Below are 17923 nucleotides of genomic sequence, written 5' to 3' on the forward strand. Positions count from 1 at the left end.
AAAAAAAAAAAAAACGATGCGTAGGTGTAGAAAGTCAATTCAAGCTCAGAAATGTGCTCATAGCCAACCTACAGAAAATGTAGAATACATGTTGTTTGGTGCAATTTATAAAGTCATATTTACATTTCTTTAATATTCTCATCGCAAAAGGAAGTAACAAAAACGTTACCATGCTGTATGGTCCAACAATTGTACTGTACTGTCATTAATCGACAAATGGGGAAAAAGTACTTATGTATATATATGTATGTAAATATATAGGCGATTGAAATATCGTTGGCAAATATGACGTATGACCAGCAGGTGTCACCCACTTGCTGTTCTCCCACCTATAAGGTCAAAGCAGCAGGAATGCTCATTAATTACTGCGCAGTCATTTTCACTGCGTTTTGTTTTTATTTCTTTATTTTTCGCGAGCTCGACTTAACCCAAACGACCATTCGGAATTGGCGACAGAGAGTGCGCCGCATTCCAACTCCACTTAATTGCTTTTGCCTTTGAGAGAAAAAAAATAGAACTTGCTTCAAGGTTGCAAAATGAGAAATAATCAGAAAGAAAGAAAAACATCATTAGAAAAATGGCGCGCAATTATCGACGGCTTTCAAGAAAGTCATCGAAAGTCAACTTGGCCTTAGCAACGTTTAACGCTTAACGTTTTCCTCAAAAGCCTCCACTGTGTCCAAATCAACTCGTTAACTCTTCTTTTTACCATTGTTGGAAGACGTCTTTGATATTTTTTTTTTTGATAAAGCTCTTTGATTATGACGTAGGTTTCGTGAGTTGATTTGACAAATTTCAAAACTATTCCATTTTTCAAAATATATTAAATATAAATGTTATTTAATTATAACCCAAATTCTTTCACAAAGTCATTCCACGGACCCCACTTTGAGAACACCGTTCCGTGCACCCCAATGCATTTTGCTGATTCATAACGCCGTGATAAAAATATCGTTAACGCATAGAGCATATTGTTGTAAAGATTTTTTTTTTCTTCTCAATGGTAACTCACGATGAAAATTTGAACCGTTTATTCTTTTCTTTCTGTCTTGTCTTCATTCAAGCGCTTGACCTTTGTTCTCGAGTTCCCCGTCGGCGGTCTCCGGCGTGACACCGACCCGTCCGCGTGTCAGACGCGCGGCGGAGTCGACAAAAGCATTCCGCCGGCGGCGGCGTCACCTTGGCGAGCCGGGCGCCAAGTTCTGCTCGACCTTGCGCTTAATTTTTTGAAACAAGCCTCTCGAGTGCGTCTTTTAACAAATTCTTGGCCCGTGATTATTCAACAAGTGTTTTTATTGGCCTGTCATAGAAAGATGAGCGTGAATACATTTGAAAAGAGGATACATTCCCCGCCCGGCCGCCATTGTGGTCTTCGTCCTTGTTGCTGTTTACTGTTGGATTTGCTCGCGCCTCGCCTCGGTGCGAACGTTAAAGCGCCTCTCGACTTCGTGCTTTCTCTTTTTCCTCATTGATGGCCACAAAAGCTCTGCCTTGGCAAACGGCATATTGCTCCGCGCGAGAAAAAGATTTTCAACAAAATCCCCCTTTTTAACCCTGGTGCGGCATTTTGATCAATTTTGGGACGTTTACGTCCACATGTTTTAGCCAATGGACGACACGCTCGAGCTAGTGCGATAACTAAGCGGTCGCGCCAGTTTGACTTTTGACATGTTGTCATCATCTGGGTGAAATTTCAGCTCCCGAGTGCTTTCTTTCAATGCTTTACCTTAGATGTCCATATCAAAAGGTTAGACGAAATACTGGTTTCAATAAGGCTTTAATAGCTATACTGTATGTGAAATTTCCCCGCCCATATGGAGAAATTACCGTATTTTCCGCACTATAAGGAGCACCGCATTATAAGGCGTACCCTCAATGAATGACATATTGTAAAACTTTTTCCATATATAAGGCGCACCGGATTATAAGGCGCACCCTCAATTAATGAGATATTTTAAAACTTTTTCAATCACAGTATAGTAATACTCTTAGGTAATAACAATAATAACTCAAATAATAGCTCTAAACTCTCAATAGCATAATAACTCAATGGCAATATGACCAATCTTGTTCAACAGTAAACACACAAAAGAAACCGGTAAAGCTTACTTATTCCCCATCTACGAATCCCAATCTCAATATTGAATCATATATAAGGCGCACCTGATTATAAGGCGCACCATCAGCTATTTAAAAAAAAAAAAAAAAGGCTTTTAGGTGCGCCTTATAGTGCGGAAAATACGGTAGTTCAACTAATTCATTCATAAATCCAATGAGACCTGATGTCCACCAAACTTTTTCAAAATTTGTAATATAAAATAACGCTCAATATACATTTCCCAGTTTTTAAAGTTTTCTAACAATTTAGTTTCAAAGGAACTACATTTTCAAAGAAAATTTACAATTGAAATATAAACATAAACAGGAAAGTTGTGGCAGCTGTGGTTGCTGGTGTCGTTTTTGTTTGTTTGTTTGTTTTTTGGCCAAAAATAAGACACGTGTGCTTAGCGTAATTCCAGAATTTTACCCCCAAATCAAAGGCGCGTCTTATACACAGGTGTGTCTTATATTTAGGGAATTACTGCCATTTTCTGTTTGTTTTTTCTTGGTGCGGCTTAGCGTAGTTTATTTATCAAATTTTAATGTACATTTGTGCAAGTAGAAAAGCCCTACAATATATTCCATTACCAATTAAATTACAATATAGTACAATACTATATTACATACATATATTACAATACAATTGAGCAATTTCAATTCGTGTCAATGGCTTTGCAAAAAAGTCATCGAGAAGCCCTGGAATATATCAGTACCTGCGCTTTCATTTGGGGAGCTGTAAGCCTGATTTTACGAAAATGTATCCAGCTTGGGGAATGTAGTCAAGTTTATCATTTTCAACGCGAAGCTAGCCGCCGTGGTCGAATAGCGTTGGTCCACCTGCGCTCCAAGAAAGGATCATCTTGTGCTTTACGTATTGTGGTCTCCTTCCTTTCTGCTTGGGGCTGACCTTCTATTGTGAGTTGCTTGGAGACCGGTCGCCCGTCCGACTCTCCGAAGCAGCGTCCCTCGACGTACCCCTCCTAACCGCCCCCCCCGTTTGCCTTACCCCCTCGGCGCCGGGCCCTTCTTTTATCCCCCCACCCTCCTCCCCCCCGCATATCAAACGGCACGCTCGCTGTCTTGTCGTATTCATGCTCGCCGCCGCGGTTTTGGCGATGTCAGGGTAACCGGGTTGACGCACACACACACATACACGCACACGCACCTTTATTCACAGCGTTTTCATTGTCCCCCCTCGTTCATTCATACTCGTCTTTGGCCTTGGGATGGATGCATCTTGGCTCATTGTGTTCCTTCACGCGCTTTTTCCCATCGATCACGCGTTTGCAAAACAAAATGGCGTATCGATCAGGCAGGGGCCCCGGTCTGGATGCCTTCCTGCAATTTTTTTTTTGTTTTGTTTTTGCGAAGGGGGGCGAACGCACTGGTTTGACTGGCTTTGCACCTGTGGGGACACTGATTCCGAACGACGCGTGGCTCTTAACGAGCCAATTTATCCGTCGGCGACCAGGTCCTTGGCCGGTCTTTTCTTCTAAGCGCCGCCTTGACGAGAAAGAGGAGCTCGCGAGAGCCCAAGGAGGCAGTCCCTATTGGAAAAGAAATGGACAAACACGCGTCTGTCTGTCCTGTTTCTTTGCGGTCGTCCTCATTAGGGTAACGAGTAAGCTGGCGTCTATTTCAGCTGGAACTCCCGGAATGGTCGCCTGTCAATGGCCCTTCAAACATTTTGCCAAATGGCTGATATTTGCCTATTGCTTTACCTTAGCGGGAAAAAAAGTGGACCTAAATATCAAACAACCTAAAATCATTGTTTAAAACAAAAATAATAAAAAAAATAGAGTGGGCCTTTTCTGTTCTGGGTTTTTGTTGGGCTTTAATTTGTCTTTTCACATACTGTGTTGTAGGTTTTTTTTCCCTATTGCCCTTGTGTTTGTCTTGTCAGTGTGATTGCGCCCACCTGTCCTCGTTACCTTGCTTCCCTTGGCCAATCAGCTCCCCGCTCCTATTGTTTCTTGTCCAGGTGCTGCCTCTTTACTTTTGAATGTATTTACTGTAATTCCCCAAATATAAGACACACTTAATTTTTTCCCCCCAAAATGAAGGCCAAAAGTATGGGTGTGTCATGTAAAAGGTAACTTAAAAAATAGATTGTATTTCTAAATATCACAAAACGCGCCACGATACAACTTTGCTGTATCGCAGTACTGTTTTAAGACGCAATCCCCAGCACTATCCACTATAGTGGACACAATTGAACGGTGGCAGGAAGAACAAAAAGTCCCTCGGTCGCAGTCTAACGTGATTCTCGTTAATGAAGGCGGGCGCATACGTAGCTAACGAGCCGCCGCCAATGCAGGATCTCCTTCGAGGCGCTCGAGGAAGACGCAGCGGCCGGAATGTTCCTCAAACGCTTTTCTCGCGATCTGACTCCCCGGCGACGAGACGACGTTTCCCACAACAAGTGTCGGAGGCCCGCCGGGGCAACGGGAATGCGGCCCCCACCTCCATCTCAGAGGCCTGATGATAATTAATAGAAACATCATCAAATCATTGGTGGCTAATTAGGAAAAATTCAACCGTCACAAGGATACTACAGTAGTCCTTCTACTTTGTTCTGGAAGTAATTTCGTCACGTCAATCTTTGATAAATAGAGACGCTTTTTCCATGCTCCCAAACCCCTTTAACTGAATATTATATTATAAATATGCACGAAAACCGGTAACAAATACATATTAGAATGACATTAGATCTTAATAATCAAAATAGGTTACCCTACTCTTCAAACCAAGGCGGGTCCTGACACCTGATTGGTTAGCCTGCTCTTTAAGCCAAGGCAGGGCGGGGTCACCAATCAGGTGTTAGGACCCGCCCATCAAACTTTAACGAGCGAGGTTGACAGATACACTGAAGGCATGAAATACCGCGTCAGTGTGTCATTAATTAAATACATTTTTTATTAGTTAATTCAAAGTGTTGTTAATTAATTCAAAGTGTCATTAATTAGATAAATGTTTCATTAATTACATAAAACATTTAATTAAGAATAAAACATGTATTTAATTCATGGCACTTTTAATTAATTGTTGAAACGTTTCATTAATTATTGACACTTTGAATCAAAATCGGAACGAACATTCGGTTTGCGTGTGAAAAAGAAATTATGAATAATTAAATGAATAGTAATAAATTAGATAAAACATTTAATTAATAATGAAACATTTATTTAGTTTACGACTTAATTAATGAAACATTGAATGAGTTAATGACACTTTTATTTAATTATTGAACGGTAACTTTATTTGAATGTTGGCACTTTGGATCCTTCATATAAGTAGAGGCAGCACTGTATTCTGTCCACAATGTCTTCATTTGGACACTGAAATTTCACCCGCGGCCCACTTCCTGAGCATCATTTGCGTAGTCACCCCTGTTATATTATTTCAATTTTTCACACACAAAGCGAACATTGCTCCCAATTTTGATTCAACCGCCCATACAATGATTCTAAAAGATTTTAATTCTATTTGATAAAAAAGACGAATAAAAAATTGGACGCAAATGAGAAGAAAAGCAGACGTGAAAAGAGAACACAAAAAGTCAGCCGGGCTCTTTTTTTCCCCAAGCGTGTTAAATGCAAACACACCGTGGTTTAATTAAAACAAAAAATGGCTGGGAGGCTTTATAATACAGACACTTTAGCAAGCGCACAAAGAGTCAACTTTTCGCTTGGCGCCGTCAGAAAAGGAAGGTCAAAGTCAATTGAGGACTTTTTGTGTGTGTGTGTGTCACTTTTCATATTTAATTTGGCCTCAGCTCAAGCATATTATCACGCAGCGCTCGCGCGCACAAGGGCAACGTGCTCAAAGGCGCCCGCAATATCCACTTTGCGATTTTCTTATTCAAATGGCGACGTTTTCACCAAGAAAGGATTTCGGGTCTGCTCGGTGGCCGGAATCACATTTTTTGCTCGGACGCATGCGGAGAATCCAGCGGAGAACCGCCTGATTCTAACCGCGGCTCCTTGACAGTTTACACTTAGTGCCATTGACGGCTATAGACGCTTTTCTGGCCTGGCAATGAATCAGACATTATCATTACATTTTCATACGGATCATTCGAAAGTATTGACGAGAAAAGATGCCGGCTCGTATTGGATTGCTTTTGTGTCTCACTCACTAAGCATTATGGGGGTCCAGGCTAAGCCAGCCAACAAAGTCATTGAAAGACCACCTTTGGGCCTACTTTGTCCCTTTGGTTCCCCATCTCATCCGTTGTGGTTTCCTCTGCTCACCCTCAGCCTTCCTCAGGCCCCTTTCAGCCACTCAAGCTTGCGTCGGTTTCTCCTTCTTCCCTTTGGCCTCCTGTCCCAATTCTAGCATTTGTCATCTTTAGTCCACATTTTGGTCTTGCTTTGCCCCCTTTTGGCCTGCTTCGGTCGATCCTGCTCACCTTCAGCCTCCCCCAGGCCCCTTTCACATCCTTCTCCCCACGTCGGTGTCTCGGACCCCCCTCGGCCCCCCTTTTGGCCCCCTTCAGTCCCTCTTTATCCCCATTTGGGTGTTGCTGCTCCTGTTGTGGATGTTGACAGCTCCAGCTGTCTCCTCGCCGGCACGGTCGCCTCATACACACAAGCGACCCCTCAAACGAGCGCACGTGCACAGCTTATAATGTAGCGACATAGTTGAGTACAATTAACGCTGACGAGGAAGTAAGCATGAGTCAATAAAATGTCCTCAATGCTATTGAAAGCGCGCACATGTGTGCGTGTGTTTAATTAGATCCGTTAATGAATATTTGCTGTCGGCGCGCCCGCCTTGTATGCTAAGCGGGCTGAGCGCAAACAAACACGGAGAGAGGCATGCCAGGCATCCTCTCGTCTTAACGAGCCTCACAAATGGCTGGCGAGAGTGCGCCCGCTATGCCCGCTATGCCGCTCGGAATCTCGACAATCCTCGCCCGCTCGCGCCCGCCGCCTTCCTGCTGTAAACGCACTGATTAAAGCTGCTTGCCAACATCACTTAGAGGGAAATGAAGATGATAGCCAAGAACGGCATTTTCCTTTTTTTTTTTCTTTTTTTTTTTTTTTTTTTTCAAAAGCAAAACGACTCTAACCCAGGTACGCCACAGGGACAAAAGTATTGGGATGCCTTTGGAAGTGAAGACAAAGTGGAGTTGTGATCTTCCCCTTGCAGTCAGAACATCTTACACTCTTCTACTGCACATGGGATCAAAGGCGGGACAAAGGCAGAGAAACCTGAATGGGACTTAGGGAATGGGAAATCTTTGATTTTGGGGTCTCCAGTTCGATTCAGAATTGATTTTCGATCCAAAACCATTCGATTTAAAAATGATGCCAAAAGCCAGAGCTAAAGGCCGCGAAAATCGGCAAGGGAAATCGCAGGTTCCTGGACGTGGTTAAGGAAACCAAAAGTCATCAAGGGAGACCTAAGAGGGGCCAAAAGAAGCGAAAGGAAACTAAAAGGGACTGAGACGTATGAGGGCTAAATTACACCACTAAATGGGGCTAACAAGGACAAAACTTAACTGAATAGAACAAAATGAGACCTAAAGGGCACCGAAATCAGCAAGGAAAATCGCCTGGATGGGGTTAAGGAAACCAAAAGTTATCAAGGATGACCCAAAAGGAAATGAACACATCCACCCTTGACAGAAGAGGGACTAAGGAGACCCAAAGAAGACAAATGGAGCCATTAAGACTAAAAAGAACCCAAAAGGGCATGAAAATTGGCAAGGAAAATTCCCCATGACTCGGGGGAGATGAAGAATCAGAAAAGGGACCAAGGGACACAGAGACCTAAGAAGCCAAAGGAAGTCAAACTAATGCAAAAGGGTCGGAGACAGATGAGCGACAAATTACACCGCCAAATGGGACCGGGGAGGACAAGAACTAGGAGGCAGGAAAAAACCAAAGGGCCAATTTGCGATCGAATGGGGGCGACAAAGGAGTCCGAAGTCAGCTAAAGGGGAACCAAATCGGGTGAAGGGGACAACGTTAGACTGTATTCTTTGTCTTGTTTGGCTTTATTATTTGAAAAGGCATTTTAACTGCCAATCTTTGCACCTGAGAGTGCACGCAGACTCTAGCAGCACGCACGCTAGCAGCACACTCTAATGAGTGTACGTCCTTGGCAGTGGTGCGCCGCGAGGCCTTTGGTAAATGGAGGGTCACACTCGGGTCATTGCCGTCGCGCGGTCGAACAAAAAATAACAAGAATGAGGATGAGCTGAGCGGGAGGCAACAATCGTACACACCTGCTCCGGATCGCCACAATGACAATTGCGCACAATAAGTCGTGTGCCGGGAAGGAAAGAAAAAGGAAGCGTTGGAGGAGGGCTGGAGCAGCTAGGACTGGCAGCAACTCAGGGGTGGGAGGTCCAAGGACGTGAAAAGGAAGGACTACATTTACTTTTGGGTAGTAAGACTGCTTTACCTTACTGTCTTCCAGGGCAGTTGATTGACCAATCGATCAATTGGTCAATCGATCGATCGATCTATCTATCTATCTATCTATCTATCTATCTATCTATCTATCTATCTATCTATCTATCTATCTATCTATCTATCTATCTATCTATCTATCTATCAAGATCGAGCATTAACAGGCTGTTAGAACTATCCGTCCGTCCGTCTGTCCATCCATCCATCTATCTATCTATCTATCTATCTATCTATCTATCTATCTATCTATCTATCTATCTATCTATCTATCTATCTATCTATCTATCTATCTATCTATCTATCTATCTATCTATCATGATCGAGCATTAACAGGCTGTTAGAACTATCCGTCCGTCCGTCTGTCCATCTATCTATCTATCTATCTATCTATCTATCTATCTATCTATCTATCTATCTATCTATCTATCTATCTATCTATCTATCTATCTATCTATCTATCTATCTATCTATCTATCTATCTATCTATCTAGCTAGATAGCTAATCTATCTATCATTGTGTCTTTCAGACTAGTTTTTAAAAATCTTATCAGATCGGTCTTTCCGTCAACCTGTCAATAATTTCTATCCTCCCATCTTTCCCAAGTCCTTTCGTCCGTTCGCTAGAATGGTCTTTGCCTGCCCGTAAAGTCTTGCCAGATCTCTCTGTCTGTCTGTGCCAGGAGCTCTTATCCCATCTGTTTGTCCACCCTTTTCTGCTTATCAGTCAGAGGTCTCCGCTCTATTCTCTATTCTTCAAAATCTGAACAGACCTCCCTTCCGTTCCGTCCTTCCATCCGTCTACCCGCGCGATGGCAAAGTCTTAGTGTGTCAAAGCGCATCAGATCTGCGCGTCCGTCCGCCCGTCACTTTTCACTCTCCCTTCCTCAGTCTGCACGGACCGGCGGGCCATTGTGCGCGACCCTGTAAGCGCGTCGAGGTGGAGCCGGGCCTGTGATTGGAGGGAGGACGGCCGTCTGGGTGGGGCCGGGCCCCGGGCCTTACGCGGCGCCCGCGAGGGGGCCGGGCCCAGGCGGGGTGTCACTTAAGCGCCGCCGCCGCCGCTTAGTTAGCTCCAGGACTCGGCGGCGCGCCGGCGAGAAGCAGAAGGACGAGGAGAAGCGGCTCTTGGGCAGCTCCGCCGAGTCCCGTCCCGCCATGAGCTGCTTGGATGTCATGTACCAAGTGCTGGGAGCGCAGCCCTACTTCAGCCACTACGCGCCCTACCACAACCAACAGCAGGTATGCGCACCCCCACGCCGCAACTTCGCTTGACACAAACAAAGTTGCTCCGCCGCGACGGCAACTAAAATAGCAAATGCAAACGACTCTGACTTCATTCAATCCCAATTTTTGGCCAAAAAACAATTTTGGCTTTTTGACTTTTGGCTGGCACAATGTATTAAGTCATTGATTACTTTAGGTAATTAAGTACGAAAATAATTGATGTAGTTAGTGTCAATGTACTAAATGAACTAAAATAATCATATCCTTTTTTTCTTTAATTACCTGAAGCAAAGGTGTCAAACTGAAGGTCCGGGGGCCAGATCCGGCTCGGTACATAATTTTATGTGGCCCGTCAATTGCCAGGTATAAATTTAAACATTTCTGGCGAAAATACTAAATTTGCAAGTTATCTTCAACTTTCACATTTTTTTTTTGTTACCAATACCCATTTTGAACAGTTTTCAGCAGCATCAGCGTTTTAAATGTGTAAATGTGTGACGATCATACTTTCATACCACAGTCCCCTCTGACAGAAACCACAACGTGGCGCATGATTAGAATGAGTTAAAAACCTCTGACCTAGAGAAATTGATTATTTTAGTTCCCTTAAAAAAATGTGAAAATACATCCCAGAAATGAGTTAAGGAATTACTTTTGTAATTAATTCATATAATACCAGCCATTTTTTAGGGTGTCTGGCCAGTTTTGCAAAATCAGACCTATTTCTCTGAAAATTTAATTTGATATATTGATATATGATATAGTTTAATATAATATCATATGGATATTATTGTACACTTCACTCACACATTGTCAAAGTTACCGCAATTTGAATGTTAATAGAAATCCTTAGTTTGGAGAAAAACACATTTAAAACCCTTGCAATATTTTGACCATTTTTGGGTTATTTTCTTTAGGCATTATTTTCATCATCCGGGTGAAATTTCAGCTCCCTATGCTTTCCCGCTGATGTGAAGTTGAGACAGTTTTTGTAGGAATCCCAAACTGGACATCTTTGTCGAAAAATATGTTTTTGTCAAAAATTCATAATTCAAACATATACATTTTTCGAATCAAATTCAGATGCGTATTTTGAAAGGCAGATTATTTCGAAGCTCGTTTTCTGAGCAAGCCGCTCTTATATTCAAAGATATTTCTTGTTCTTTTTCACATTCAATTTTTTGACATCTTCACCATTTATATTTAAATCATCTATACTGGATATCATCTAAGTATATGTCATTAATAATTAAGCAACTCTGTTGCTAATTAAATAATCTCAGTTTGCCCCACATTTTAATATTCTTATAAAAATGCATCACAATTATATGACGACATATGGAACATATGATCTTCATCGTTATTTCATCCAAACATTCGAACGTTTCAGGTCATCACCACTAATAAAACAAAAAGATGTTCTTGCAATTACCACATTTATTTATTTATTTTTCAGATTTGTGTGAAAAAAAAATGTAAATGCTCAGCTTTCTGTGAAAAAGCACATTTTCCGTATTGCGAATCATGAATTCATTTTTTGCTCGGTCGATTATTTCGAAGCTCGTTTAGACTTCGGAACAAGTTGCCGTTTGGATGAATGTCATTACTTGCACATATTCAACTTTTTAACATTTTCACCATTTTTACCATTTTTATTTCTGTCATCTATACGGGATGTCAAATAAATAGATAGCATTTATTATTGAGCGTCTCTGTTGCGCATTAAATTTCCTCAGTTTGCTCTACATCTTAATAAATATATATATTTTTTCTGAATGTTGGCATTTCTAATTAATCAAATAAGTCCATACTTAAATAATGAAGTATTGAAACTTAATTAAAGTCTACACAAATATGTCTGCCTTCCAGATGACATCGGAAAGCTTTGCAATAAGCTGCTTTAACATTTTGAAAAGCAATAAAGTGAAGGCGCCACATGTATAGCGTGCGCGCCTTAAAGAAAACGCGCGCACGCGCCAACTGATTGAAAAGTGTCATTTTTTTGTGCAAGATGATTTGCTTTTGATCAAATTGAGAAGCTGAATGAGAAGAAAACGTACATGGTTCTTGATTTGTTTTGAATCTTGGTTAATCGAATGATTTAAGTTGATTAAAAGCCTCATTTTTCGCAATTAATTTATTTTCAAACGATTGTTTTTTTCTTATTTAGGATCGTATAGTGATAGATTCCATCCAAAAATGACTGTTGAAAGGCTGAAATTGCAAAGCGACGGCTTTAGGTTGCTACTCAACTCTGAAAGGGCTAAATTGGCGTCCCTCGCAAAGAAAAACAAACGGCGGGAGGCTTGACCTTTGCGTACGTGGCGGCAGAAGCTGGCCTCGGACTCCAAAATGCAAGAGGCCCAGGACGGCGGGCGCGCGGGGCCCCCCGCCATCAAGGAGGAGGACAAGGAGCCTCCCCCGGGGACCGAGTACCTGAGCGCTCGTTGCGTCCTCTTCACCTATTTCCACGGGGACATCAGCGCCGTGGTGGACCAGCACTTCAGCCGGGCCCTCAGCCACGCCGCCTCCTCCGCCTATCCCCAGGCCGGCGCCCACAAGACCCCCAAAGGTAACGTTGCGTTATGTTATGTTATGTTATGTTATGTTATGTTATGTTATGTTATGTTATGTTATGTTATGTTATATTATATTACATTAAATATAATATTTTACTGGAATGTATGTGATATCATATAACCTAGGTCATATTTTTTTGCATATATTTTAGTCCAATCGTTATTTTCATTGTGTCAGTAGATGTTTGTTGCTTGAACATACACTGTCATTTTTTATCTTTATGTCATTTTTTTATCTTAATGTGAAGGAACGGATTGGATGGGCTGAGTGAGTGTGAGTGTTTTTTTTTTTTTTTTGGGGGGGTCTCCGAATTGAGCATTTGAGCTCATGTTTTTTTTTTTGTTTGTTTTTAGAGGGATCGTTCCCGATGAGCCAAAGAAATTTCCCGCCGTCCTTCTGGAACAGCTCGTACCCGTCGGCCGTCCCGCCCTCGCTGGCCGGGGCTCTGTCGGCCCCCCACTCGGAACTGGCCTTGGCGGCGGCCGACCCGTACGCCCCGCCGTCCCTCCACGGCCACCTGCACCAGGCGGGGCCCGACGCCTGGCACCCGTCCCATCACCACCACCGCCACCATCACCACCACCCCTACTCGCTAGGGGGCGGCATAGGCGCGCAGGGCTCGGCGTACCCGCGCCCGGCCGTGCACGAGGTGTACGGCGCCGCTTTCGATCCGCGCTACGGCTCGCTGCTGGTGCCCTCCGTCAGGGCTCACCACCGCTCGGCGCCGCCGCCCGCCGGCTCCCCGTGCGACCTGGGCGGGAAAGGCGAGTCGGCGGGGGCGGCCTGGAGCGGCGCCTTCCCCGGAGTCGGAGAGATCGGACTCAACGTGGACGCGGGTGAGAGCTCGTGCGCGTTTCGCATAGTTTTTCCTTAGCCTCTACGCATTGTAAAGCAGCAACCCCCCCCCTATTTTTTTTGCTATTTGTTCAGAAAAAGGCTTTAAAAATGCTCAAATGTTTTCCATTCAAGTGGGATACTTTACCAAGAGCACAATATTTTCACTTAAAAATACTGTACTCCATTTAAATTGGAAATTTCCATCAAAAGCAATATTTGCTCACAAAAAGTTTCTTTTTTATTTGCTCACAAAAAACTGCATTCATTTTTTTGCCCTTTGCACATGTTTTCCATTCAAAATGGGATTCATTACCCATAGCACAATATTTTTACTTAAAAATGCCGTAGTCCATTTAAAGGGAATTTTTCCATCAAAAAGCTAATATTTTCTCTCAAAATCTTCATTCACCAATTGACTTTTTGCTCTTTGCTCCGGAAAAGGCTTTCAAAATGCTGTACTTCTGCTCAAATGTTTTCCATTCAAATTGCTCACAAAAAACTAAATTAGCTCACAAAAATGAATTTGACTCCGCAGTTGATATAAATAAATTGTGACAGTGTATCCAAGGTTCTAAGAATACCGCATGCATGTAAAAATGGCGGAAAAATCACAGGCATTTTTTCTGTAGGCCATCTCGCTCCGCCCATGTTTTTTTTTTTTTTTTAATTATTCACCCCAAGAGTGAACCACCAGACTAATTGGCATCAAAGCGCGGGGATATTTTGCTTTTGAGAATGATCCCGTTTCTCCAAACAGGCCTCCAAATTGGACCCGCTACTTTTTGTTGCGCAAACTTCATGGTCTCGGAATGAAAACAAAACGCGAGCCGGCGCATCGGCGGCCAACAACTGAAGACGGATTCCGCCGCCTGCTCGGCTCGTCTTACGCAGCTGTCGGCGTCGCTTTTGTGTTGCTTTCTTTTTTTTTTTTTCTTCTTCCCTTTTTTGACGCTTACTCTTTGTGGTTTTTGGCTGTTGTCTCTCAGGTCTGCAGACGCAAGACAAGAGCAAGGACTTGTATTGGTTCTAGACTGGCTTCACTGTGATGGGAGAAAACAAAACAAAATAAAAAATGATGTTTTGATCGCCGACTTGAAAAATCCGGAGGGATTGCGACAAAAGAGGCTTTCAGGTGAGAACTTCTGCTTTTAACTGCTTTGATGAGTCAAGCACCGCAAGAAACAAAGCTCCACCCCCCCCCAACTCCGGAATGATGTGGTCCAAATTTACTTCTAATCTTCTCATTTCCACCTTTTTGGCCCATTTGGACTTTTTAAGATGAATGGATTAATTGAAGACTCAACTTGAAGCTTGAAGTTGAATGACGTGAAACTGTTGGGGGGGGTTGGAGCTATTTGGAGCCACTGGCCGCCCCCATGCAGCTGTCAACAACAACTGCTCGTCGACTTATGCACGTATGCGCGCGCACACACGCACGCTTGTAAATGGACATATATGAAGTGTGTGAAACTCTACCTAGGTGTGTGTGTAAGTGTGCGTTCATGCAGTGCAGCTGTGACATTGTAAATATTTTAATATATTGCCAAAAGTCTTCTGTGCCATGTACGTCTGTGTCGCTTTAGTGACAAATAAATGAAGCAATGTTGACGATTTTTGGTTTGAAATTGTTTGCATTGAACCTTCTTTTTGGGGGGAAAAAAATCAAAAGGAAAATGATCAAAATTTAGATTGCTGAGTTGTTTTTTTTCCCAAGATTTGATCAAAATGAATCTTTAAAAAATCTGAAAAAAAAACTTTTGGAGTAAAAATATCAGTGTATTGCAAGGAAAAAAAAATCTGATTTTTTTTTTCATGAATTAAAAAAAAAATCAGATTTTTTTTTCATGATTTTTTCAAAAGAATTTCTTAGGAAAAAAAGGAAAAATCAGTCATACCTTACAAGAAAAAAAATCTGTGATTTTCAAATTCACTGTCTTACCAGAAATAAAAATAATTTTCAGAATTTGGGGATTTTAAATTTGCATTGAACATTCTTGTAAAAAAACAAAACAGGAAAACGCAAAATTCTTAGAAAAATTCTTCTGGGAGAAAAAATAAAGTTAAAAGGAGAGGAAATTTTCATGAATTTCAAAAATTCCATTTTTGATTTGTTTTCATTGGAAAAAAGAATTTTTGCAAAATATTAACATTTTCCATTCAATATTTCAATTTTTTTTCAAGGAATTACTTGAAAAAACACTGTGATAAAATTAAAAACCTGCAAAAAGACCAAATGTTCCCGCAAAATCGTGTTGGTCTTCCGTCAGAATGCAGCAATTCGGGGCGTGTTTGTTAGCGTTCCGGCAGGATGCTGTTGGGTGGGCGTTAAAAGCACCCACGCAATGTCGCCCATGAAAGCACCACGAAGGTGAGCGGGCGAGATCGGGTTTCTCCCGCTCCCGGCCACGTTTTCAGACCCGACGGAGCGGAACCCGCCTCGCACAATGGACGTCCGCCGTCCCCGCGCATTCCGCGGATTTCGACACGCCGATCCCTCTCAACGGGCCCCCACCGACAAGAACCGGCCGTTGTTGAAATAAAATTACGAGGTAGGTATGCTCACCTTTTTTTTTTTTTTTAGAAATCGACATTTTAAAAAAATATATTTTTTACATGAATATGTTTTTTTCCATGTAACAGCTAATGACAGGAAAATGAAGCTTCGTGATGCTTGTGTTGTTTTTTGACTCTAGATGGTGCTCTTGGTTTGAAGATCATGCCAGAGCAATGAATCTACAATAAATTTTCATACCATTTTTGAATCAAGAGTGCCCTCATAAGGAGTTTGAAAAAATCACAAGTGCTTCGTGAAGTTGAATTTGTACATCACTGGTAACGATTATAAAACTGAAAAATCGTATCGATTTTTGTAAGTCATTTTTCTCTTATTAAAAAAAAGATATTATTTTTTTTAGCTGTTTGTAGTGTTTTTTGTGACAATGTGATCTTTTTTTCAATTGTTTTATGTGTTGTGTTTCCCATTAGAAAAATGATCAAATACATTGCAAATTTTGCATTTTTTCCAAGAAATTTTTGAAAAATTTAAAAGATTTTTTTTTGCAAACTATAACATTCTTGTAAGTAATAATTTATTATTTGTTTTTTGGTTAGCAGTGTTTAAAAATGACTGATTTTTTTTCAATCATTTTTTGTGTGTTCTCCTTATTTCATATGGAAAATGATCAAATAGATTGTGATTTTTGTATTTCTTCCAAGAATTTTTTAAACACATTTCTTTTTAATAAAAGGTGAAGGAATTAAAAAAAAAAAAATCACATATTTTGTCCAGTTTTGAATGATGTCTCTCTTTGGCAGGCCAATTTGATGGCCGGTCATGCGGATGCAGGAAGAAGTCGCGCATAAACAAAGCAAAAGTTCGGATGGACAAAGTAACCTGAGAGGACAGGACGCCCACCCTGAAGTCCCCCTTGGGCCCGCTTCCTGGCCACAAGTGTCAACAGGTAGGGCCGGGCCGGGCCGGGCCGGTCCGAGCTTCTTTTGTTTGCCTTAGATGAGCAGCGCTCTCACGACAGAAAGGTGAGGCAAAAGAAAAAGTGAAGGATTTTCTCCGCCTTTGCTTGGAATGTCTAAGAAATAGCCTGAAGGTGGAAGAGCTCGGGGTCAGCGCTTTAATCCCGCAACAAAATCCCTCCAAAATGCACATGCAGTGAGTGCAACTACATATCCATTTGGGGGGGAGGGGGGGGGGGGCTGTTTTAGGAGAACTCAGTTGAGATTTTGCAAGAATTACATTTCTTGCTTTAGACCCGCTGTGATTTTTTTGGGGGGAGAGGAAAAAAAGTTAAATGAAAATTTTCTGTGAAGGAAAAAAATAAACCTTAATTTTACAAGAACAGTGACATCATTTTTTCTTGAGGAAAAAAGAGGACTTAATAAGGGGGATTATTTAAAAAAAAATTGCCATACATTTGCATGTGTAAGTTTATTAGTGTGTGTATATATATATATATATATATATATATATATATATATATATATATATATATATATATATATATATATATATATATATATATATATACTCACACACCCACACACACGTGTCCTTTGTACAGTTTATATACAGGTATGTATAAAAATATCAATACAACACATGCACACATAGTTTTGTGTGTAATTACGTATACATTTGTTTTTATACGTATACATTTTGTGTGTGCGTGTGTACATAAATGTATATACAATTTTTTGCTTGTGTGTCCACACGAAAGAGGGCCAACAGGTGCGCATAGTTTGTGTCATTGGAAGCCAGATTGATTGGAGAACCTCACAGCAGCAAGGATTCTCTTACAGTCGTGCTCACATACCCGGACAGCTGGCTACTATACTTTGTACTACCAATACGGTTACTACGCGTACTCGTAATACTTATGTGTGCGTATTTTTTGAAACAACACACAGGCAACGTGATGGTGCCACATGACTAGATGGAAAAGCAATAACCCTGTTTACAGTCATGGATTTGGATGATAATATATTTATATCCGGCAAAAAAGAGCTTGTGAAAAGCTCCAGTTTACGAGGATATTCTTGCGTGTCCAAGTACTTGTTTAATATAGTGTTGAGAAAAATACAAACGGTGTCTTATCATGTTAATGTCATGTTTAGCGCGCTCTTGTGGTTAAAGTGAGTATGACAGCTTGTCGCTTGACGCCAAAATGTTTTTCCAACAATGACAACAAATGCAGTTGGAATGGTGAAATCGCTTTAAAATGTGTTAAAAAAATAGTGTGTGTAAA

At 41.6% G+C, this 17923-nt stretch overlaps 1 protein-coding gene across 3 annotated transcripts; it reads left to right on the forward strand.

Moving 5' to 3' along the window:
- The first annotated feature begins 9600 nt into the window (after window positions 1-9600).
- On the forward strand, window positions 9601-14719 carry vgll2a (vestigial-like family member 2a). Of its 3 annotated transcripts, XR_015863842.1 has the most exons (5): window positions 9601-9761; window positions 12078-12318; window positions 12680-13162; window positions 14150-14295; window positions 14442-14719. XR_015863842.1 is itself a non-coding variant. In XM_088403707.1 (4 exons), exons 1-4 carry the CDS (start codon window positions 9678-9680, stop codon window positions 14191-14193), a joined length of 852 nt encoding a protein of 283 aa, XP_088259833.1. In that variant the 5' UTR covers window positions 9601-9677; the 3' UTR covers window positions 14194-14719. The 3 variants fall into 3 exon arrangements, 2 of the variants coding, with proteins under 2 accessions (XP_088259833.1, XP_088259835.1); XM_088403707.1 differs by having other exon boundaries at window positions 14150-14719; XM_088403709.1 differs by having other exon boundaries at window positions 12081-12318; window positions 14150-14719.
- The last annotated feature ends 3204 nt before the right edge of the window (window positions 14720-17923 follow it).

This window comes from Hippichthys cyanospilos, chromosome 20 (genome assembly GCF_059441005.1).
Source record: "Hippichthys cyanospilos isolate Australia breed blue-spotted pipefish chromosome 20, RoL_Hcya_1.0, whole genome shotgun sequence".
NCBI lineage: Eukaryota > Metazoa > Chordata > Actinopteri > Syngnathiformes > Syngnathidae > Hippichthys > Hippichthys cyanospilos.

What these genes read in the sequence shown, in the direction of transcription:
- vgll2a (XM_088403707.1), top strand. Translation starts at nt 9,678, where the DNA reads ATGAGCTGCTTGGATGTCATGTACCAAGTGCTGGGAGCGCAGCCCTAC. An exon ending in CCTACCACAACCAACAGCAG is followed by an intron (nt 9,762 to 12,077) that starts GTATGCGCACCC and finishes ACGTGGCGGCAG; the next exon opens with AAGCTGGCCTCGGACTCCAA. An exon ending in CGGACTCAACGTGGACGCGG is followed by an intron (nt 13,163 to 14,149) that starts GTGAGAGCTCGT and finishes GTTGTCTCTCAG; the next exon opens with GTCTGCAGACGCAAGACAAG.